Here is a 24898-nt window from a genome sequence, read left to right on the forward strand (position 1 = left end):
GAGGAGAAATCACCTTTCAGGGGACCCGTGCTTGATGTCGTCATTTCACCAATAAAATTTTAAGTTCACTCGGTGTAATTCAACATTATTTTCTTTAAATCAACACTGCACTGCAATATATATTGTCAATATGTTAAATAAATTTCAGAATGACCAATAATTGTACTATAAAATGTAAAAATAGTTTATGTTCAAGAGAGCCACAAGCAACATGTTTCCTTCACTGAAGAGACAAACTGAAGCCTTGGTGGGTGAGTGAAGTGGCTGATGGGCGCACCAAAAACTAGTTCCCTGTACTGCAATTATGTTAAATAAGTGTTAAAACGACTAATAATTTTAGTATAAAATTTAGAAAAATATTGAATAAAACAACCTTCTTGATATTTACTCCAATGGAAACGAATATAAGCCCTAGAACCGATAACTGTATTGGCCAAAACATGTTGACATGTTTTCGTAAGAATTTCATTAACCGAAATTTTGTTTGTTAATTGAATTGAAGATTCTTAGGGAAGGCAATTCGTTAACCGAAATTTCATTAACCGAGGGACCACTGTATAGTGTGTTAGTGTTTCTTAATATTAATAGTCAGTCTTGTTGGTCCTATCTGTTAAGTTAAAGTAACCTTTATTAACTCTGTTAGCCTCGTACAATGCCGTCGAACATAAATGACAAAACGACCAAATTTTCAAATAACTCAAAAAACTATTCGGTAAAACTATGTGAACTTTGGACGCCATTTGACAGACGTCGTTTTCTTGGCGTGGCCCTTATCACCCTCTCTATATGGTCTGGGTGTGTGGCAGGGCAGGCCATTAAAGAGAGAGGAAGGTGTGCCCTGATATTCTACATGATGTGTTCTTTATCTTAGTACGGTATATAGAACATGAACACCATAATACAAGGGAAATGTGAATGGAAATCGAAATGTTATTAGACATTTTCTTTCTTTTTCAACTTATACTAAAAAAATGGCTTAAATTTCAAGATTTTTAATTTTGTTATGGTTTCAGACAATTTTAAGCTAGAAAAGATCCCCATTATAATTAATAAAACAATTCTATGGCAGTGAAATGAGGCCTAATTTTTTTTCAACGGTTTTTCGACAAAAACCTCCGAGTTTTCATGCACGTATGTGTCTCAGGCTCTGAGGCGGAGAGGATTAAGTAACATCCTATATTTTTCATGGTTAGGTCATGTCAGGTCAGGTCAGGTTAGGTTGGGTAAAATTTCAACTATAGAAAATTAACTAAAATATTTACACAATTTTACATTACAAAATTTCAAGAAGTTTTCAAGTGTACATTTCCCAAACCTATTGTTTCTCTGTACAAAATAAAAGTAATATCATTGGTCACTACACTGGGGTTTCATTACTACAGTCTCTCACTATACAGGGGTTTCATTACTACAGTTTTTCCAGGATCTGTACCTCTAGGGCTGACATTTTCTACCACAAGTCAATAACTTCCAGTAAGTCTCTGGTAACTTGTCCATAACTTGAGTGATAAATCTTACGCTTAGTGTATGAAGTTCTCTAATGGTCCAATCAGAGCCGGGTTATAAAGGGGGTACAGTAGGCACAGTGTCCAGGGCCTAAGAAGGTCTAAGTGGCCTACAAAATTTGAGATATAATGTATGTGTTTTAACTGTGGTCTGGCCTATTAATATTCCAACAGGGTAAATGAAAATAATCGATAAATTTTATAAGATAGAAATAGATTGCAGTCATAAGATTAAGTGATTATAAACGTTAATTTAGTATCTGGTTCGAGATCCTCTAAACCTGACTAACTAACTGGACCACTGACCAGCTAGTCACGTCTTAGCTATCCATAGCCTGATGTAACCCATGTATATTCCTTTAAGATATTATAATTCTAAATACCATAACAAGTTGAAGCATTTATCATAATACCTTAGAATTTTCCTAAAATATTCTTTATGAAACAAATAAGTAATGAATATGTACTTTAGCTGAAAAATGATAAAAATATGAAAACCAATAATTACCCTAAGTCTAATAACAAATATATTTATTAGATTTAAGATGCAAAAACCTTCCTATAACAGACTAACCTAAAATTATGGAATAACTTAACTCTCAGCGTCACCGCCTGACAACTAACCCAATAGTTGGCGTTACCCATAGGTGGCAGCACGTACGATGTTGGCGTGATGTTTGAAGGTCGTGAGGGTAAAATTAGGTACACAATGGTGGATGGGGAAATTTAGCGGCCTATGATAATAAAATGCCCAGGGTTTACATAGCTCTTAATCCGGCTCTGGGTCCACTACTTGATGACAGTCAACAGCAGTCAACATCAACACCATTCAACACTTCATTTCTTAAGGATCGTTCACCTAAAATGTCATAATCTACCTGTAATAAACACTTACATAATCTACCTCTAATAAACACTTACATAATCTACCTCTAATAAACACTTACATAATCTACCTCTTATAAACACTTACATAATCTACCTCTAATAAACACTTACATAACCTACCTCTAATAAACACTTACATAATCTACCTCTAATAAACACTTACATAATCTACCTCTTATAAACACTTACATAATCTACCTCTAATAAACACTTACATAATCTACCTCTAATAAACACTTACATAATCTACCTCTTATAAACACTTCCATAATCTACCTCTAATAAACACTTACATAATCTACCTCTTATAAACACTTACATAATCTACCTCTAATAAACACTTACATAATCTACCTCTAATAAACACTTACATAATCTACCTCTTATAAACACTTACATAATCTACCTCTAATAAACACTTACATAATCTACCTCTAATAAACACTTACATAATCTACCTCTAATAAACACTTACATAATCTACCTCTTATAAACACTTACATAATCTACCTCTAATAAACACTTACAGAATCCTCCTCCTTCAACATCCACTCCGGTAACTCGTCCTCGGCCATAAGACGGGCCCTGGTCGACTCCTTCCGTCTCTCATCGTCGTGCTTCTGGAACATCTCAAACTCGTCCTCCCCTCGGGCGATCATCTGGTTAATAGTCTCGTCGTCTGGAGCTTCATCCTCTTCCTGAAAATGGGGCCACTTGTTTTAACGTATACAGTGCCGTACTGTATAGTCACGATAACAAACAGTACAGTACAACTATATTAACCAATGGTGATCAGTTTACCCGGTCGTTCATGTGGTGGTGGTGGTAGTTATAACTCTACTCTATCATCTAAACTACATTACTTGATTATTATTAACTGAATTTCACCCTTATAGTGATATCTAACAACCATGCAAGGACCAACGGTAGATGTAGTGCTGTAACGAGGTGATAGGCTCGTTATACCGAGGGAGAAGCTTAAGATATTGTCATAATTAGATGAAGTTTCTTAGTAAGTGACGGCAACAATGATTATGGACATGCAAGTAATAATGAATATATTTACCTGATGACTTATTTTATTTACCCGAAGACTTATTGTATTTACAACTAATTATTACTACAATAAATACACAAATAATAGGTAACCAACCACCAATTACTGTATATAATGTGTTAAACCTAAACAATCAATGATCCTTACCTCATATAGTTAACCCAATTACTGTATATAATGTATTAAACCTAACAATCATTGATCCTTACCTCATATAGTTAACCCAATTACTGTATATAATGTGTTAAACCCAAACAATCATTGATCCTTACCTCATCCTCTTCATTGTCATTTGACAGGATGGCTTGGAGGAACTGTCGACGGTCAGATCCGGTCGACTTCTGATCAAACATACCGGCCTGGATGACCTTCTCGTCCATGTTGAGTTTGTACCGGGCCGCGGCCAAGATGCGTTCCTCCACAGTGTTTACGGTCATTAGTCTCAACACTCTTACCTGTTGAGAACACACAGGTATTATTGATGATCGTTAATGATTGATGTTAACAGTGAACTAATTTGTCTAGTGTAGTGCATTGTAAATCCCTAACCTAACCTAACCTCAGCTACCTTAACCCACCCCACTCAAACCTAATTTAACCTCACCAACCCAACCTAACCTAACCAACCCTAAGCTAACCTCACCAACCCTACCCTAACCTAACCTAACCTAACCAACCCCACCATAACCTCACCTACCCTACCCTCACCAACCATACCCTAACCTCACCTACCCTAAGCTAATCTCACCTACCCTACCCACCCCACCACACCTACCCTATACAACGTTCAACTCGCCTCATTTTTCTGGCCAATACGGTGAGCACGATCTTGGGCCTGTAGATCCTGGTGTGGGTTCCAATCTGAGTCGAAGATAATCACAGTATCGGCAGACTGTAGGTTGAGTCCCAGCCCTCCAGCACGTGTGGACAGCAGGAACAAGAAGTACTCCCTGGAGGTGTTGAACAGTCGCAGTAGTTCGCCACGATCCTCAGATTTCGTCATGCCTGAAAACGTCAACATGAGTCACTATATACGTCCGGATGTGTCAATATATACGTCAATATATGTGTCAATAGGCGTCAATATAAGTCAATTTAGGTCAAGATGAGTCAATATATATGTCAATATAGGTCCAGATGAGTCAAGATAGGTCCAGATGTGTCAATACATACGTCAGGATGAGTCAATATACACGTCAAGATGCGTCAATATATAGGTTCAGATGCGTCAATATAGGTTCAGATGAGTCAATATAGGTCCAGATGCGTCAATATAGGTCCAGACAACATTAAAACAATAATAAAACATTTAAAACAACATTATACAAACCATCAAGTCTCAAGTATTTGAAGCCTTTATACATGAGATAATCTTCCATAATGGTCATAAGTTGTGTCATCTGGCAGAAGAGTAACACACGGTGATCTGTGGCCTTTAGTTTGGGTAATATTCTGTCCAGTAGTTCAAACTTGCCTGAGGCTCGATAAAGATCAGGGCTGAGGGAGAAAGATAGACGTTTAATCTTGATACTGTACTGTACCGGAGAGTACATCAATAGTCATAAGTACAGTATTTAGATTAGTTTGGGTAATATTCTGTCCTGTAGTTCAAACTTGCCTGAAGCTCGATAAAGATGTTCACTCCATTGTAAACAAAGTTAAACTGAAAAGCATTGGTGGGTGATTCAATCAGCTGATGGGCGCACAAAAACTGTTCCCTGTACGGTATATATTATCACTATGTTAACTCAATTTCAGAATGACCAATAATTTTAATATAAAAAAATGAAAAATATTCAAGAGCACAACTTTCTTGATATTTACTTCACTGGAAACAGATGTAAACATAGAACCGATTATTGTATTGGCGGACTAGCCGATCAGCTGATGCACACATCCAAGGCGTGTTTCTCGTAAGGCTGTCGTTAATAAAAGTTGTACTCGTTAATAGAAATGAAAAATCCTCATGGGAGCTAATTCGTTAACTGAAATATCGTAAATTGAACAGCTTGTTAATTGAGGGGCCACTATACTTGTAAGGCAGGATATATACTTGTAAGGCAGGATATATGCTTTTAAGGCAGGATATAAACTTGTATGGCAGGATATAAACTTGTAAGGCAGGATATAAACTTGTAAGGCAGGATATAAACTTGTAAGGCAGGATATAAACTTGTATGGCAGGATATAAACTTGTAAGGCAGGATATAAACTTGTATGGCAGGATATAAACTTGTATGGCAGGATATAAATTGTAAGGCAGGATATAAACTTGTATGGCAGGATATAAATTGTAAGGCAGGATATAAACGTGTAAGGCAGGATATAAACTTACCCCTGTACAATACCTCCAGAAAAGCCCGTGTGGTTACAATAAGCTTCTTCTATGTGTTGGAACATGAATGGATGGTTACACAGTTTTCTTAGCTGCATAATAGTGTTCATAAGAGCCTTGGTGTTACTCTTCTGGCCTTTCTTGTCTTCAGCACACAGCATGACGCCTCTTGTCTGCATGGATCGGTACAGGACGTGTTGCAGGCCAGACATCTCGCATTTAATTATATACTCGACCTGTAAATGTATATATATGAATGATATGAGGATTATACTAGACCTGTAAATGTATATATATGAATGATATGAGGATTATACTAGACCTGTAAATGTATGTATATGAATGATATGAGGATTATACTAGACCTGTAAATGTATGTATATGAATGATATGAGGATTATACTCGACCTGTAAATGTATATATATGAATGATATGAGGATTATACTCGACCTGTAAATGTATATATATATGAATGACATGAGGATTATACTAGACCTGTAAATGTATATATATGAATGATATGAGGATTATACTAAACCTGTAAATGTATATATATGAATGATATGAGGATTATACTAGACCTGTAAATGTATATACTGTATATGAATGATATGAGGATTATACTAGACCTGTAAATGTATATATATATATGAATGACATGAGGATTATACTAGACCTGTAAATGTATATATATGAATGATATGAGGATTATACTAGACCTGTAAATGTATATATATATGAATGATATGAGGATTATACTAGACCTGTAAATGTATATATATGAATGACATGAGGATGTAAGCTAAGATGCTGTGGTGTTGTGCTGGTGTGGTTAGGTCAGGTCAAAAACACTGATAAATTCATTACCTTGTCTGGCAACTGAGCTTCCACCTCTCTCTTGAGCCGACGTAGTAAAAATGGCCGTAGAACTTTGTGTAAACGTCGGATGATCAATATTGTTTCTTCTTCATTTAACTCAACCTAAGGAGATAAAACATCATTAAGTATATATAAAACATCATTAAATATATATAAAACATTATTAAGTATATATAAAACATCATTAAGTATATATAAAACATCAAAAAGTATATATAAAACATCAAAAAGTATATATAAAACATCATTAAGTATATATAAAACATCAAAAAGTATATATAAAACATCATTAAGTATATATAAAACATCATTAAGTATATATATGCAATTTGTTGGCCACATAGCTGTAGTTAGTTAAATGTAAAGTTCCTCTGCATTTCTCACTGTTGTTCAATACAGTAATATTTCTTGTTGTAAAATAGTTAATTTTCACTTTTAAATAAAACAAATAAAACAATTGACACTTACAGAGCAAAATGCTGATTATAAAATGCTCTCAAGAAGGTAATACATCATCTGAGTATTGAGACAGACAGACAGACAGATAGATTAGTCAGTTACTTGGTTGGTAAAGCCTTAGACCAAAGTAAACTGTGGTCATATATAAAACCAGCTTGCAAACTTTCTTATACCTATCCCTTGTAAAATACTGTACAGGTATACCCAAAATATATACCTAAAATATAATACTTAAAATATTATACCTAAAATATTATACCTAAAATATAATACTTAAAATATTATACTTAAAATATTATACAGTACTTAGAATAGTATACGTAAAATATAATACTTAAAATATTATACTTAAAATAGTATACTTAAAATGTTATACTTAAAATACTATAACTAAAATAATATACTCAAAATATTATACCTAAAATATATTAAAATATTATACTTAAAATATTATACAGCATAGTCTGGATTTACGCGGTGCCTTGCCAGAATGAAATGTTTTAATTACGCGGGAAGCGGCACAGGCAGGGTGCGCACAAGGTCGCCCAGTCATCAAAACATTACCGAGTTCTTCACCCGCCACCCACCACAGCCGGCCCAAGTCAGTGATAGTGAGGATATGGACTTTGAGGGGTTTGACAAAGAGGCCCTGCAAGCCTCTGTGGTGGATAGTGATACAATTGATACAAGTGATACAGGTGAGGGCCAATAATCTGCCCTCTGCCTCGGACCAACCCCCCATCCCCGTGTGCCCAGCCATCTTTTCTACTAATGTAAGTGTTAAAAAACCTAATATTATTGATATTTCTCTTAATTATTAATTGTGTGTGCATACCATCATAAAATTAAGATGTTATTTTGACTACAAGGTACGTATTGTGTCGGAAAAAGTGGCGTTTGGGGGTCGGCCCAGTCTCTATTTCAATTAATCCCATATGTTCTGTTATTTCATTAAGGCGTTTCTCGTTTTACGCGGACCTCCACGGGTTCAATTGACCGCGTAAATCCATACTATACTGTACCTAAAATATAATACTTAAAATATTATACTTAAAATATTATAATACCTAAAGATGAATGCCCCATAAATAAAGGTTGCACTAGGTTGGGTTAGGTTAGGTTTTTTGAGCGATCACTTCATAAATCATTAGCGCCAATAGTTGTTAAAGGACACTGTAGTTACACTTAATGGTCGTTAATATCAAACAACTGTACTGGACTGTATAGCCAACAGATAATAGACCTAATTGAGTTAATATTGAAGGTCTTACTATAGTTTGAGCTGGTAACAATGTTCTGATTTGTTTTAATGATCTGTGGATAGTTCAGAGAGTAGTTTGAGGCACCTTAATGGTTCTGTGGGTAGTTGAGAGTAGTTTGGGGTATCTTAATGGTTCTGTGGGTAGTTAAAGTAGTTTGAGGTAAGTTAATGGGTAGTTTAGACAGTCGTTGAGGTAACTTAATACAGTACCATGTAATATCACATTACAGAAGACATGGCATAGATTTATATTCTACACTGGGCCAACTAAACGACCAGGTGGGAACTGCTGTAGAACTTTTAATTATAGATAGAATAAACTATACATTTTACCTTTTCACCAGTGGTAGCAAAGGGAGCATTGAACCATTGCTCAAATGTGGAGCATGATTTAAAGATGGATGGCAGGAGAAAGTTGAGAAGTGCCCACAGCTCTGGGAGTTTGTTCTGTAGAGGAGTTCCTGTCAGCAGCAGGCGGTGAGGAGCGTTGTAGAAGGTGTTGAGAGTCTGATGAAAGATTAACATTATTTATGTTCTTATATAACTTATGTTTATAGGAAGGATAACCTAACCTAACAACACTCAGTTTACATAACAAACAATCAGTCAATACCTGAGTCAGCTTGCAGTGGTGGTTCTTCATGCGGTGGCCTTCATCAATAATCATGTACTTCCACCGCAGCTTGGACAACACAGCTTTATCCTTAATGATGTACTCGTAGGTGGTCAGCAGCACGTTAAGCTTAGTGGCTCTCATCTGGCTCTGAACGATCCTACGAACCTGAGGTGACCCTTTGTATACCACGATCTGTTGGTGTATTGGACTAGGTTAGGTTAGGTCAGGTCAGGTCAGGTGTTCTGTTGGGGGAAATATTTTCTTTATTAATATAACTCTCCAAGCGACCATTTCTCAAACTCCAGAGCCCAGTCACCACACAGTCACGATACACCTGGTTCTCAACTTACCTGTACAGTAGGGGCCCACTTCTCAAACTCGAGGGCCCAGGGCCCAGTTAGAGACAGTCACCACACAATCACCATCTTACCTGTACAGTAGGGGCCCACTTCTCAAACTCGAGGGCCCAGTTAGATATAGTGGACAGAGGAACAATGATCAGGTAAGGGCCATTGTTCTTCTTGGTCTCAATCAGGTACGTCAGGAGGGCTATGGTCTGGATAGTCTTGCCAAGACCCATCTCATCGGCCAGGATGCCGTTAAGGTTGTTGTTGTACAGCGACACGAGCCATTCCAGACCCTGAAGAACATGTGGGGTATATTAAGACTATCCTGAAGAACACGCGGAGTATTTTAGACTAGCCTGGTAGTAGTTCTTCTCCCCAGAGGATCATTAACAGCCTCATTCCTTACCTTAACTTGGTACTCCTTCAGTAGACCATTAACCATCATCTTGGCTTGTTCAGTTACAGTTTCCTTAATGGTGTGAGCAATAGAGTAGTAGTTCTTCTCCCCAGAGGCATCTTTATATTCATCATCCTCGACCTTCTTCAAGACCTCTCGAGGATTGCCGTCAGCATCCAACTCAGGTTCTGCTTTCTTGTCGGCCTCTTTACCCTCTGTGGTGAGAAGTGACATCATTAGTGACATCATCTTCTTCTGACATCATCATTATCATCATCTACTATTTTGACATTATTATTATTATTATCTACTACTATTTTGACATCATCATCATTATTATCTACTATTTTGACATTAATATTATTATGATTATTATTGACATCTTCTAGTACTGTGACATCATTATTATCTACAATTTTGACATCATTATTATTACTATTGACATCATCATCACTCTTTCTCACTAATTATGTCCCGATAAAGTAAACAGACACAGCCAATACTCACTCTCCTTCTCGCTCTCTTTCTCTCGTTTATGGTCGTCTTCATCAGATGAGGACGCATCTTCTTCAGGCAGTATCTCCCAGCCTGGGTTAGCTATCAGGAACGCCTCCAGGTTTTCTTCTAGGGGGGCCTGTAGACCGCTCACGATGGCCCCAGTGGCTGACTCCATAACTGGGATGTGTTTTTTTTGGTTCTCTCCCTCACCGTCGTGCTCCGAGATGGCCTCCCGTGCTCGCCGACGCTCCTCCCTCTGTTTATGTGAGACAGTCGTACGGTCAACCGGTTAGTGTCATTAAAGATCACAGTCTAATAATCCTACAACCCTTCAGTTGTTATTAAAGATCACACTATAATAATAACTATATACCTAAAAAAATTCTGACTGGTTTATTGAGAACTTGGTATATTGATATAACAAAAATATACTCTGGGGTAATATACTGCAGCATATCTAATTCAAAGCTTACCATCGTTCACTGGGTTGTACCGTGTTTAAAGTTGACAAAATCCGGTACTAAACTCGAGCTTAATTTTCTCCATTACTGTACAAAGTTTGCCCTCATCAATGAATATATTATCAATATTCCCGTCAGTAGGAACAATTGGTCCACAACACTGCCGGGAATGACAGACTTCAGGGTAACGAGACGACTCTCTCAATGCCGGAAAAAACTCCCCCATCCCCGGAATTTTCTAGAATTCTCCGGGAAATATTGAAGTGATAACAGTGGTAACATGTTCTTATTATCACCACCATGCTATTGTACTATTCCAGATGTTACTAAATGTTACATAATACTTCCTTGAGATAAATGTATAGTATAGTATATATCAGGTGCAGCTCAGGTCCTCAACTGGCTCAGCCATGTTATTACTATCCACTCTGTATCTGTGTTTTATGGCTAAATAAACTGTTTCAATTCAATTTAATTCAATTCTGGAAAATTTTCTAGGAATATTCCGGAAAATCGCTCCGGCTTTGGGAACGATTTTCCAAGAAAATTTTAATTCCCGCTATCGGAGAGTTCCAGGTCTGAGGGATTCTGGGTAACGGAGATATTGCTGTAATGTAAGACTCTAAATATAACTACTGTAGGAATCTACGACCTCACAATAACCTGGAGAGGAACGACCATCACTAACTATTGTGTATTATAGTTATAAATTACCGACAAACACAGACATAACAACATAAATCTGTGAGGCATTAAGATAAACCATAAGAGTTTAGTATAAAGCTTGAAATATACTTTGTTAAACTATAAGAGCTTAGTATAAAGCTTGAAATATACTTTGTTAAACTATAAGAGCTTAGTATAAAGCTTGAAATATACTTGTACTCATAAACGGTACTCAAGTTACAAACGTTACTCAAAACACAAACAAACACCCACCGCTTTCTTCCTCTCCTCCCGGTGTTTGAGTCGCTGATCTTCCTTGTGAGCCTTGACCATCTCGGTCAGATTGGCGATAAACTCGTCCGTCTGCGTCAAGAGATAGGCCAGCCGCTTGTCCTTCTTCTCGTCGATCAGCTTCCGGTAACCCTCTTCATCCTCCAACATCAGTCGACGGAGTCGTTCCTTCTCTATGCGTTCCTGTTCTTTCTGCTTCTCCCTCTCAGCGTTCATGTGGTGCATCAGTAGCGCCTTGTTCAGCTTGTTGATCTTCTGCGAGTTCTGGCGGTGGAACTCCCTGCGAGTAAACAAGGTTGTGGTGTGGTTATTACATCATTTAGGGCTATAAGATTAGTCTAAATATATTAAGTATTTGCTATAATATCTGTTAACTATTAATAATGTGTAGCGTAAAGTACTGTACAGTCATTTCTGCTACATCGCGTGTTTTGTCAAAGCGAATTGGGTGTAACGCGATTGATGAATAAGGGAACGCTGTTTGTAAAATGCCAACTTTTGCATACGAATGTTGGTTATAACACGATTCAATCCTCAACGTTTTAAGCGTGGCGCGGGGTTATGCAATGTTTACAGTTCACGTTCGACATCATACGTTCAATTGATTCGAGTCTTTTGTTTGTGAAGTGTTTTTTGAGAGGAACTCTGTAAAAAAAAAAAATTTTTTTTGCAAATTTAGCTGTTACCCATAAATACCGTTTGAAAAGTATAAATAAAAAGAATGTTTCACAGTGAGGACTAATAATGGTTTACACCAGCGCTCTCTGTTTACATCACATGGTCAGTTGAATCGCGCGGTTTCTGTCGATTACTCCTTGAATTTAGCCGTTTTCTCCAATTTTGTTGTGTTAGCGATGAACATGGAAAGACAAGGTAAGAAGAATGTTTCCAAGAAGCGTTCAGGTGATCTAATTGCCGGTGGTGAACGTAAAATAAAGGCAATATAACACTCGAAGAGAAGCTCGACGTTATTAAACGTTTTGAAAGAACACGTGATATTGTTCGTACAACGGGAATAAAGGAGTCTACATTACGTACCATTAGAAAAAATGCAGAAAAGATTAAAACAAACTGTATATCTGGAACAACCTTGAGTGCTAACAAATCTGAGAGATCAAAGCCAAAGTAATCTGCTCCTATCCCTATTTTCCTACATAATTCCTGTTATTTTTACAGCGCGAGGTCTCACAAGAACACAACTATCGCATTGTAGCAAAAACGACTGTAGATCCATACAGGTCATGAGGTAGACATACTTGAGTTCTCTACCGTGTTGCAGTACAGCGTTGAGATATTCTTGATGTTTTTGTCTCTTCTTACGTTCAGCCTCCAGCTTCTGTTGTTTCTCCAGCTTCTCTGTGATCCGAGCCTCTCTGAGACCCTGCCGTTTGGTGCGTTTGTAAGCCTTGATGTTAATGGCCGTCTCTAGTGTTGTGTCTTTGCGGTTACAGCCTACGACCTAAAATACAATGATGGCTTATTTAATTAACCAATGTACATTATTACATTACAGTAGTACATTACATTATAGTAGTAAAGTACATATACAGTAGTACAGTACATAGGTGGCTGGTATAAAGGGTTTATTAATAATGTACTACATCAATAACTGTAGTTTGGTTGGAAAAATAACCGTGAATAAAATAATGTTCCAATAATTCTAAAACATTGTTGCATCTCCAGTGTTGCTTCTACAGTGTTGCTTCCCCAGTGTTGCTTCCCCAGTGTTGCATCTCCAGTGTTGCTTCTACAGTGTTGCTTCCCCAGTGTTGCTTCTCCAGTGTTGCTTCCCCAGTGTTGCATCTCCAGTATTGCTTCCCAGTGTTGCTTCCCCAGTGTTGCATCTCCAGTGTTGCTTCTACAGTGTTGCTTCTACAGTGTTGCTTCTACAGTGTTGCTTCTACAGTGTTGCTTCCCAGTGTTACATCTTCAGTGTTGCATCTCCAAACTATAATATAATAATTGCCACCATTTATCACTAAATAGCGGTGTAAATAATGTTATACTCACTTCAGCTCTTAACTGCCGCTGGAAGTTCAGTAGACGCAGTGCTCTCAGCTCTATTTGTGCTTTCATCTTGAGATCTTCCGCCATGGTCGCTGGCAGGCCGTTTAATTCATCAATTCGGTGAGCGATACGTGCGGCCAACCTTGAGGTGAATAACAATAATAATAAACAGATCTATATAATTATTGATCTATAGTTTAATAATGATGATGATAATAATAATTAACAAATCTATATAATTATTGATCTATAGTTTAATAATGATGATGATAATAATAATTAACAAATCTATATAATTATTGATCTATAGTTTAATAATGATGATGATAATAATAATTAACAAATCTATATAATTATTGATCTATAGTTTAATAATGATGATGATAATAATAATAATAATAATAATAATAAACAGATCTATATAATTATTGATCTATAGTTTAATAATGATAATGATGATAATAATAATAATAATAATAAACAGATCTATATAATTATTGATCTATAGTTTAATAATGATAATGATAATAATAATTAACAAATCTATATAATTATTGATCTTTAGTATAATAATAATAATAATAACAATAATATTAATAATAATAATAATAACAATAACGATACTGTAATATTAATAATAATAATAACAATAACAATGATAATTCACGAATAGATCACCTAAACAAGAATGTTATGAGAAATTAATGGAAAAATATGAAAGAAATCATCCCTACTGTCCCAAGACCACAGTGACTCATAAGACTGACCTATTGTTAGAACCACAGTCTAATAAGAGTCTTTACCCTGCTAGTATGGCATCTCTAAAGACCGTTCCCACTTTATAAATGGCGTCACTTTCTCCAACAGCTCAATCGGTTTCATTATCCATTCTCAAAACGTTGTTATAATCTTTGACGTGATACAACTACCCCCTGTAGTAGTTCCTTTAACAGGGGATAGTGAGAGAACTTGGGGTCGTTCTCAGTCATTCCTTCATCCATAATTATATTTTTCGTTTTTCTTTGAAGTTTTTGTTTCAAGATCAAGTATAATAGCAATACAGGCTGCCTACTCACTCAGTGTTGATCATGCTAGTTGTAAAGTGTGTGGCGATCTATGATGATTGATCAAACATCCTGAAGGACTAATGGGTCTACTCCTGAAGGACTAATGGGTCTACTCCTGAAGGACTAATGGGTCTACTCCTGAAGGACTAATGGGTCTACTCCTGAAGGACTAATGGGTCTACTCCTGAAGGACTAATGGGTCTACTCCTGAAGGACTAATGGGTCTACTCCTGAAGGACTAATGAGTCTACTCCTGAAGGACTAATGGGTCTACTCCTGAAGGACTAATGGGTCTACTCCTGAAGGACTAATGGGTCTACTCCTGAAGGACTAATGGGTCTACTCCTGAAGGACTGATAGGTCTACTCCTGAAGGACTAATGGGTCTAAGGACTAATGGGTCTACTCCTGAAGGACTAATGGGTCTACTCCTGAAGGACTAATGGGTCTACTCCTGAAGGACTGATAGGTCTACTCCTGAAGGACTAATGGGTCTACTCCTGAAGGACTAATGGGTCTACTCCTGAAGGACTAATGGGTCTACTCCTGAAGGACTAATGGGTCTACTCCTGAAGGACTAATGGGTCTACTCCTGAAGGACTAATGGGTCTACTCCTGAAGGACTAATGGGTCTACTCCTGAAGGACTAATGGGTCTACTCCTGAAGGACTAATGGGTCTACTCCTGAAGGGCTAATGGGTCTACTCCTGAAGGGCTAATGGGTCTACTCCTGAAGGACTAATGGGTCTACTCCTGAAGGACTAATGGGACTACTCCTGAAGGACTAATAGATCTACTCCTGAAGGACTAATGGGTCTACTCCTGAAGGACTAATGGGTCTACTCCTGAAGGCTGTATAATATATTCACCTATTTTCTCTCTCCTGTAGAAGAACTAATGGGTCTACTCCTGAAGGTTTTGTGATGGGGGTGACACGACTTGTTTTACCCCCAGCAGTAGTTACAGGGGTCGTCCCTACAGCGGTCGCTGGTACCTGCCGGCAGTTATAGACACTTAGCATAGCATAACATAGCATAATATAACATAACCTATCCTGACCAAGCATATCATAACATAGTATTAGCATAACATTATTCAACATAATATAACATAGCATAACATAATATAGCATAACCTAACCTAGCATAGCATAAGATAATGTATCATAGCATAACATAATAATAATAATAATAATAATAATAATAATAATAATAATACAGTAGGTTATAAAGGTAGTGTGTTAATAAGTGATCACCTGAGGCCTCGGGGTGGTCCCAGGAAGAGGGCCGGTCACTCCTGGTTGAGAGTTCATAACACTAACTGGTGGAGGGGGTGTTTGTGACGGCCCGGTGCCATTATACGGAGGTCGCACCACTGCCATTGGTCCTTAACAACAACAGGTTATAAATGATGAATATTAATGTTATCATCAAACAACAACAGGTTATAAATGATGAATATTAATGTTTTCATCAATATTATTAATAGATGAGATTAATAACTAGAGACAAAAACATTGTGCATACTTTATAGATATTAATACATAGTTTATATTTATATCTTTATAGTTTGTAATATGTATAGAAGGGAGTATACAGTACAGTACAGTAGACTCTCCACCAGCACTAGTAGGTCTGGTAAAACAGTGAACTCTTAAAGCTGTAATATTAACATGTGTGCTGTATAATGCTTCACATATATTATATTATGTGTAAAAAGAAACATTTGTGTGTTTCTTTATCAGTTAATATTTGTACAGTAAAAGCGTTTATTGTAAGGCATTTTTGATGCAGGTATTAGCTAACATGTTAACTATTCTGTATGGGCAGACGCTGCTTTTGAGCTGTGCGCATGACACATTCAAAGGGAAAAGCTAACACCTTGATCAGGCATTAGCCTTGTGCAGCTCCCAAGTGGTCCAAATAGCTAACAACCAATCAGGGATTTTTCCCGGTGAAAATATTGGGATCATGGCCGCTCATGGAGAATATTTTGATTAATATTGAAGAGCTGTGGGCATGTAAGGCAATAACAAACTGATATAATAATAAAAAAACTTTATATATGGCAGTATATTGGATAGGACCTAAAACAAGGCGTATGGCGTGAAAGAATTTAAAAGAATTGTGTCTCGTTGAAACCTGTTTTGGCCCCGCCCATTTTTAAGTGGGTGTTGTTTGATAATTACTCAAATATGATTGAAACTTTAACATCATTACTCATAAGATACTTTAAATAAGGGTGACCAAGTTTATTACAGTTCTGTAAGTGCAAAAATTAAGACTTAAACCAACCTGAAATTCGTTGTATTGAGTGTATATTATATGTGGACACCTGCAAACAACACAATGAAGTCTTGGTTATTGTTAGAACATACAGTACTTAGTGGATCAACCTTACTATATAATAAATGGATCAAGGCTTGGTTCTTGTTGACTGATTAACTTTTTGTCTTTCCATTATTTTCTCTATATTTTCTTCACTATTTCTTTCCACATTGTGTCCAAATAACAGTTCTAATTTTATTGAAGACTATTGTACAACAGTTACTCCCAAGACGCAGTACAAATGTTGTATTTAATAATGACAGTCCGCGAAAGGTAACGCGTTAGCTCTTCCGTGCATCTTAAAACACCTTACAATAAACCCCTTGAATCTGTCTCTAATACACCAGCTAGTTTTACTGACTTAACAGTCTTATTAACTCAGCATATTGTAATAATGTATAAGGTAGTTACTGTACTGTGCCATACTGTACTGTGCCATACTGTACTGTACTGTACCATACTGTGCTATACCATACTGTACTGTGCTGTACATTACTCGTAATATCAATAACCAAAATATATAGAGTATCTTAGGGTAACACTAACTACTGTAGTGTAGTGTAGTGTAGTGTAGTGTAGTGTAGTGTAGTGTAGTGTAGTATAGTGTACAGTATAGTGTAACACAAGACATTATAAATAACTCACCAGGATGTCTTGGGTACTGCATGGTGGGAGGTCCGGGAGGTCCTGGAGGACCAGGTGGACCCTGACTACCAGGAAGTCCTGTGGGAGGTCCTGCAGGAGGACCTGTAGGAGGACCAGTGGAAGGGCCAGTTGGAGGTCCACTTGGGGGTCCACTAGGAGGCCCCGATGGAGGGCCCTGTGGTCCAGGAAGGACAGGTCCTGGTGGCCGCGTGGGGTCCTGCTCACCCCTGCGGCCCTGGGCCATGGAGGACACGTGGTTAGGGACAGGTTGGTTGCGGGCAATACAGCGGTAGGCCATTATCTGTGCCCTCAGCTGATGCATCTGTGGAGGGTTCAGCAGGCCAGCTCTTTGTGCATCTGGGCCACCTGCTCCTGGAGGGCCATAAGCCGGGCCACCAGGAGGCCCTGATGGACCAGTACCAGCAGATGCTGAAGCACTACCTGGTGGTGGTGGCCCCATGTTACCATACTTAGCTCTCATATTAACTAAGTCAGTATAACGAGGGTCGTTTTGTAGACCTTTATCTTCCATGGTGTTAATGGCCTTCTGTAAGGCATTAAGGTTCTCCTGTTGGAAGCTGCCACCACTAGGACTAGGACCATTCGGGCCACCACCACTTGGGGGAGGTAATCCACCACCTGGAGGGCCACCAGCAGGACCCTGAGGAGGATGATGGCCACCTGGACCCATTGATGGCCCTTGTTGGGGCTGTGGAGGGTAACTGTTAGGGTATGAACCAGGGGTCTGTGGCCAACCCTGAGTTCCCTGAGGGTATGAGTGATGAGGACTGGGCCCTCCTTGTGGGGACATGCCAGGGCCACCCGGAGGGCCCTGCTGCGTGGGCGGTACACCCGGACCAGGGGACATTACCGGCGGACCCATGGGTGAAGGAGCCTGGGGTGGACCCATGGGTGACGGGGCCTGGGGTGGACCCACAGCTGGGGAGGTTGCTTGGGGCGGAGGCATGGGTGATAGTGACTGCTGGGGAGGACCCATAGGTGAAGCTGCACTCCCTGGGTTGGGACTTGGTGCAGACATCTTCCTGGAATAAAGACATGACGTTACTATACACCACACACCACTATACACCTCTGTTATACACCACACACCACACTATACACCACACACCACTGTTATACACCACACACCACACTATACACCACACACCTTTGTTATACACTATACACCACACCACACTATACACCAGTTATACACCACACACCACTATACACCACACTATACACCACACACCATTGTTATACACTATACACCACACCACACTATACACCAGTTATACACCACACACACCTCCCTACACCACATTATACACCAGATCATTTATTACCTACAAAACAAACCGTAACGACCAAACGACCAAATTAAAACGGCTTAATTACTCCAAAACACATGAAGTTTGAGGTCAAAGGTCAATAAGTTTATACATTTGTCTCACATAAAGATAAAGATAAGATATAATGCCAACGTATAATAGTACTAATTTAATCTCAGCTATTAAACTAACTAGCAGACATTCTCTACATGTTCCTATTAGTTACAGATGACGCTAAAAACAGTTAATTAAATATAAAGAGAGATTTTAATAATAGTAACACGACCATAAGCTCAGGATATGTGTCCCCCCAAACCCGGCCAATACATAACGTCTCTATTACAACGTTTACCCCTACATTATATTATCAAATATTACGTATTTTAACCTGTAGAATGTTACGTGTTTGATGAAAGTCTCACCTTTTAGCTCAGGGACATTATATATGGTAGAAAATTACTGGAAGTTTACCCGGAGAGGAGACAACAACAGGGTACCATAGCTTGCTTGCAGGTGTGCCAAGTCTCGGTTAGTTATTTGGTTTGTTATTGGATTAAACTATATGTGAGGGAATTGATAGTTAGTTATGTTGATTTTTAGTGCTATAATGTGTATTTTTTTATTTATTTTGTGATGACATGATTGTGTAATGTATTTATGTATTGTGTTATGAGGAAGTTTGGCACCATAGGAGGTGTATCAGCGTCATGTAGCAAATCCTTTGTTAATTTGTTGTATTTATTTATTTATATAGATATTTAGCCGGATAACTAGATATATTTATTTATAAGAATAATTTATTGTTTTATTTAGTAATGTTATAAAGTTTTTTAAGAACAAATAACAATATAATTATTACCATTCAACATTACACAATAAATCAAATATTTCCTACACAGTTTACTAAATCAATATAAAACAAACCTAAAAAACATTATATTTATTTTTACATATAATAATTAAAAATAAAACAATAAAACTTTAGTAATAAAAGACATAACACAGACACTAGAGCCATGAGTGAAGGTGATGCATGGCTGGTCTGGTCTGGTCAGCCTCCTGGAGCCTCTCTCATATCTCAGCCTAAATGTCAGCCTACTGGACCACCTATCACTCTACATAAAAAGTACAGTATTTAACTCTCTTATAATAATCATTTACCAACATAATATATCAATAATTAAGGTGTTTAGGGACGAGAAATATATGGGGGTAGTTTTCTGGGCCAGACATTTTTGTTATTGTTTATTATTTATTTGGTGATACAAACATACACACACACACACGTACACTACTACTACACACATACATACATACATAAACTACTACTACATACACTACTACTACTACAACTACTACATACATACGTACATAAACTACTACAACTACTACATACATACGTACATAAACTACTACAACTACATACATACATACGTACATAAACTACTACTACTACTACATACATACGTACATAAACTACTACTACATACACTACTACTACTACAACTACTACATACATACGTACATAAACTACTACAACTACTACATACATACGTACATAAACTACTACAACTACATACATACATACGTACATAAACTACTACAACTACTACATACATACGTACATAAACTACTACAACTACTACATACATACATACATAAACTACTACAACTACTACATACACTACAGACAAACAAACACATACATACAAACATTTATACATACAGACAAGCATGCATACATATTTGTACATACACTACCACTACTACATACATACACACATACACACATAGACAAACAAGCATATATACTGTACATACATACATACATACATACATACATACATACATACATATAACTTCCTATGATGGTGAAATACTATAAGACAAGATGTGTAATTAATTCTGTACTGTGTCCGGCACTTATTGTTAACACTAATGACTGTAGTGTGGTGTGGTGTAGTGGTGTGGTGTAGTGTGTGGTGTAGTGGGGGTGTAGTGTAGTGGTGTGGTGTTGGTGTGGTGTAGTGAGTGGTATGGTGTAGTGTGTGTGTTGTGTGGTATGGTGTAGTGGGTGTGGTGTTGGTGTGGTATGGTGTAGTGGGGGGTAGTGTGAGTGGTGTGGTGTATGTGGTAGTGTAGTGGTGTAGTGGTGTGGTAGTGGTGTGGTGTTGTGTGGTATGGTATGGTAGTGTAGTGGTGTGGTGTTGTATGGTATGGTGTAGTGGTGTGGTGTTGTGGTGTAGTGGTGTAGTGGTGTGGTGTTGTGTGGTATGGTGTAGTGGGGTGGTGTAGTGGTGTGGTGTTGTGTGGTATGGTGTAGTGGTGTGGTGTGTTGTGTGGTGTAGTGGTGTGGTGTAGTGGTGTGTGTGGTATGGTGTAGTGGGGTGGTGTTGTGTGGTATGGTGTAGTGGTGTGGTGTGTTGTGTGGTGTAGTGGTGTGGTGTAGTGGTGTTGTGTGGTATGGTGTAGTGGGGTGGTGTTGTGTGGTATGGTGTAGTGCGCTCCGACTAATTACCCAAATGTAGCCAAATATAGTCGCAATGAAGTCAAATAATGGTCCTACATGACCCAACTATCGTTTACTTGGTAATTTCAGATAAATGCCAGACAGCATGTGGCACGAGGCGAGAAAACAGGAGAGGAAGATCCGTGGGATGCTCGTTGACTACAAGCGCAGAGCTGAACGACGTCGAGAGTATTATGAGAAAATCGTAAGAGTCTTTAATTGGTTGTTAGGTAGTTACTGTCAGCTTTCCTTACTACACTATTTTATCTTTATTTGTTAGTTATTATTTGTCTTCTATTTATAATTTTAATTGTTTTACATTGACCATGAATAAGTAGATAATACTGTACTGTGCTATACTGTACCGTACTGTATTATGTAAAGTTTCAAAATGAACCTGAATTTGGTACAGTATTTTATGTTAGCCATTGACCTTTTTTATTTTATTCAGTGAGTAGTAACACTGATCGTGCCAAATATGAGATCTTGCTGTACAGTTTTGATGTACAGTTCACACAAGAACAATTACTGAACATTTATTGTTTATTTATAACAATCACTGTACACATTTACTGAACATTTATTTATTTACAGAAACAAGATCCAACACAGTTCATACAGCTGCATGGCCGCCCCGTCAAGATACATCTGGACCCAGCTGTGGCCTATGCTGCTGAGGCCCCTGGCAGCATGTGGGTGATGTAGCCATGTTGAGGCCACTGTTAATATTTGTCTGGGTGTACTATATTAGGTGGCCATATTGGGTGGTTATGTTGTGTACAGTATGGCAGTTAGCTATACAGTTGTTGTAGAGGATGCTATACAGTATTTTTTTAAATATACAATAGTTAAGCAGTGTTCCTTTAAGGCCGTCATCCAGGACATTGTGAGGAACTGATCAACTTTTTAGGTGTAAAATTTAAGGCACGATTTTCTGCTCTGTTCTTTTCTGCTTTGCTGTGCTCTGTTCTTCTCTTTCCTGAATATTATACTACTACACTATAAACCTAACCTAACCTCTCCTCTAGGATGCCATGGCGAGGCGATTCGGACTCCATGATCGATCGTTTCGACGTCAGGGCCCACTTAGACGACCTGCCTCCGGTGTCCTCCAGTTCGTTGAAGCTCACGGCTGAAGAGGACTGGGAGGAGCGTCAGGCAAACTACGAGCGTTACCGCATACTAATACAGAATGATTTCCTGGCCAGTAAGTTGTTGTTTTTTACGTTTTTATCAATATTTACGTTTATTTGTGTCGCTTGGTGTGTTATTGTTTTGTTCTTTTTGGCGTTTTATCAATATTTACGGGTTAGTTATTTCTCTTGGGGTAGTAAATTGTATTATTTTTTTTAAGTTTTTATCAATATTTACGTGTGATTTATTTCACTTGGGGCACTAAATTATTGGTGTTTTTTTTTTACTTTTTTATCAATATTTACGTTTGATACCTTGCCTAGGCTTATGGTAGAGTATTAAAGGCTGAATTGTAAATGAAATTGGGGCATAAATAAATAAAAACATTGAACAATTTCCAACCTTGAAATAGTTTACTGTACTTAAAGCTAACTCAGCTATTATAGTGGGTGGTGAAAAGCTAACTCAGCTAATATAGTGGGTGAAAAGCTAACACCTACTTTACTGAGTGAAAAGCTAACTCAGCTAACACCAGTAACTATACAGGGATGCAATTTAACTACCCCTGATGCTGGATTACACATCAAACAAGTCAATAACGATCCCTGCGGTAGTTGAGGGGGGGAGCTAAGCTAATGCTATATAGATCACGTCAATAAATGGTTTAACAATTGTTTTATCTTTTTAGGGTTTTTATGTTTTAATTCAGTTTTATAACCCTGATGCCTCTCTCCCCCCTCTCTCTCTCTCTCTCTCTCTCAACAGTCAAAGAAGAAAAATTCCTCCACCAAATACGTCTAGAGGAACAGTTCGGTCCAATTGTCAACAAAACAATCGAGGAAGAAAAGAAAGCTTTAGCTCCTAAGAAAGCTGCCATCGCCTTCACTTACACAGAGGAACCGGATGATGGAGAAGAAGACAGACCTGGTTCATCCAATGCTGATTCTATTGTTCCTGAAGGAGGGGATGAAGCGGCGGGTGAAGGCTCGGACGATGAGAGTGACAGTGATATTGACCTTGGTGAGTTTAGTGGGTGATCTTGGTGAGTTGGGTGAGTTTAGTGGGTGATCTTGGTGAGTTGGGTGAGTTTAGTGGGTGAGTTGGGTGAGTTTAGTGGGTGATCTTGGTGAGTTGGGTGGATGAGGTGATTCAGGGCCATTTTGAGGACCTAACTCCCGTGAATTTGACGGTCCAGTTGTACTGTTGTGTTTGTACATAATAATATGCTATACACTAATGATTGTTCAACTATAATGCTATACATTCTTTGAAAACATAATAATATGCTATACACTAACGATTGCCTCACTATACTGCTATACATTCTATGATAACAATAATATGCTATACACTAACGATTGCCTCACTATACTGCTATACATTCTATGATAACAATAATATGCTATACACTAACGATTGCCTCAATATAATGCTTTACATTCTATCACAACATAATAATATGCTATACACTAATGATTGCCTCACTATAATGCTATACATTCTATCACAACATAATAATATGCTATACACTCGCCACCACCTCACTACAATGCTATACGCTCTACCCCAGATCTGACCGTGGATGTCATGTCACTGTCTAACACACAACAACAAGAGATGAACGTGTCAGGGGTGGAGTACGGCCTCAACCAAGACGACTTCATGTCACTCATTAGCCGCGACCTTCAGGAGGCCGAGGAACTGAGGGTGGCCAAGGAACACGAAGATGAGAAGGCCATGTATTCGGTGTGTGGCCATTGATGTACTTTTGTGGGTTGGGTTAGGTTAGTGTTAGGTTAAGTTGGGTTAGGTTAGCTTAGGTCCTGATTCCCTTTAGTAGATCATTCTCTCTCTCTCTATATGTTGTGTTAGGTATATTATACAAGATGACTCTCAAAGCCAGAAATAAATCCCTTATGCCCAGAATTTTCCGAGTAATGGAAATATTTTCTCGGAAGTTCCAGAAATTGCCCATGAAACCATCTCTTGAACCTGGAAAAATATCTCCCATCCCCAGAATTTTCCGGTTATTGGGAAAATTTTCTCAGAATTTTCCGGAAAATCTACCCCTAAGAAAATCGTTCCCAAAGCCGGAATTTTCTGGAAAATTCCGGCTTTGGGAACGATTTTCCGAGACAATTTCAATTCCGGTCATTGGAGAGTTCTGGGTTTGAAGAATTCTGGCTAACAGACAGAGATACTGTACTGTACTGCACTC

The 24898-nt window shown here is 38.1% G+C and overlaps 2 protein-coding genes across 2 annotated transcripts in view; one reads left to right on the forward strand and one right to left on the reverse strand.

Annotated features, from left to right (window-relative positions):
* Positions 1-19568, reverse strand: part of LOC121864203 (ATP-dependent helicase brm-like) — a 28722-nt gene extending 9154 nt beyond the window's left edge. Inside the window, 18 exon segments of the mRNA XM_042363227.1 lie at positions 2921-3091; positions 3723-3905; positions 4247-4455; positions 4781-4947; positions 5786-6021; positions 6654-6767; positions 8719-8892; positions 8999-9193; positions 9432-9641; positions 9755-9960; positions 10253-10499; positions 11644-11941; positions 12918-13120; positions 13672-13810; positions 15604-15728; positions 15990-16120; positions 17707-18749; positions 19460-19568. Of these exon segments, the coding sequence (XP_042219161.1) occupies positions 2921-3091; positions 3723-3905; positions 4247-4455; positions 4781-4947; positions 5786-6021; positions 6654-6767; positions 8719-8892; positions 8999-9193; positions 9432-9641; positions 9755-9960; positions 10253-10499; positions 11644-11941; positions 12918-13120; positions 13672-13810; positions 15604-15728; positions 15990-16120; positions 17707-18745 (4047 nt within the window). The 5' untranslated portion in view covers positions 18746-18749; positions 19460-19568.
* A 472-nt stretch (positions 19569-20040) lies between these two features.
* Positions 20041-24466, forward strand: LOC121864202 (CLK4-associating serine/arginine rich protein-like). Its single transcript, XM_042363226.1, has 6 exons — positions 20041-20163; positions 21637-21751; positions 22141-22238; positions 22575-22753; positions 23446-23700; positions 24251-24466. The coding sequence occupies exons 2-6, from the start codon at positions 21641-21643 to the stop codon at positions 24439-24441; spliced, it is 834 nt and encodes a 277-aa protein (XP_042219160.1). The 5' UTR covers positions 20041-20163; positions 21637-21640; the 3' UTR covers positions 24442-24466.
* The last annotated feature ends 432 nt before the right edge of the window (positions 24467-24898 follow it).

Source organism: Homarus americanus, unplaced genomic scaffold, assembly GCF_018991925.1.
Source record: "Homarus americanus isolate GMGI-L3 unplaced genomic scaffold, GMGI_Hamer_2.0 scaffold26351, whole genome shotgun sequence".
Taxonomy (NCBI): domain Eukaryota; kingdom Metazoa; phylum Arthropoda; class Malacostraca; order Decapoda; family Nephropidae; genus Homarus; species Homarus americanus.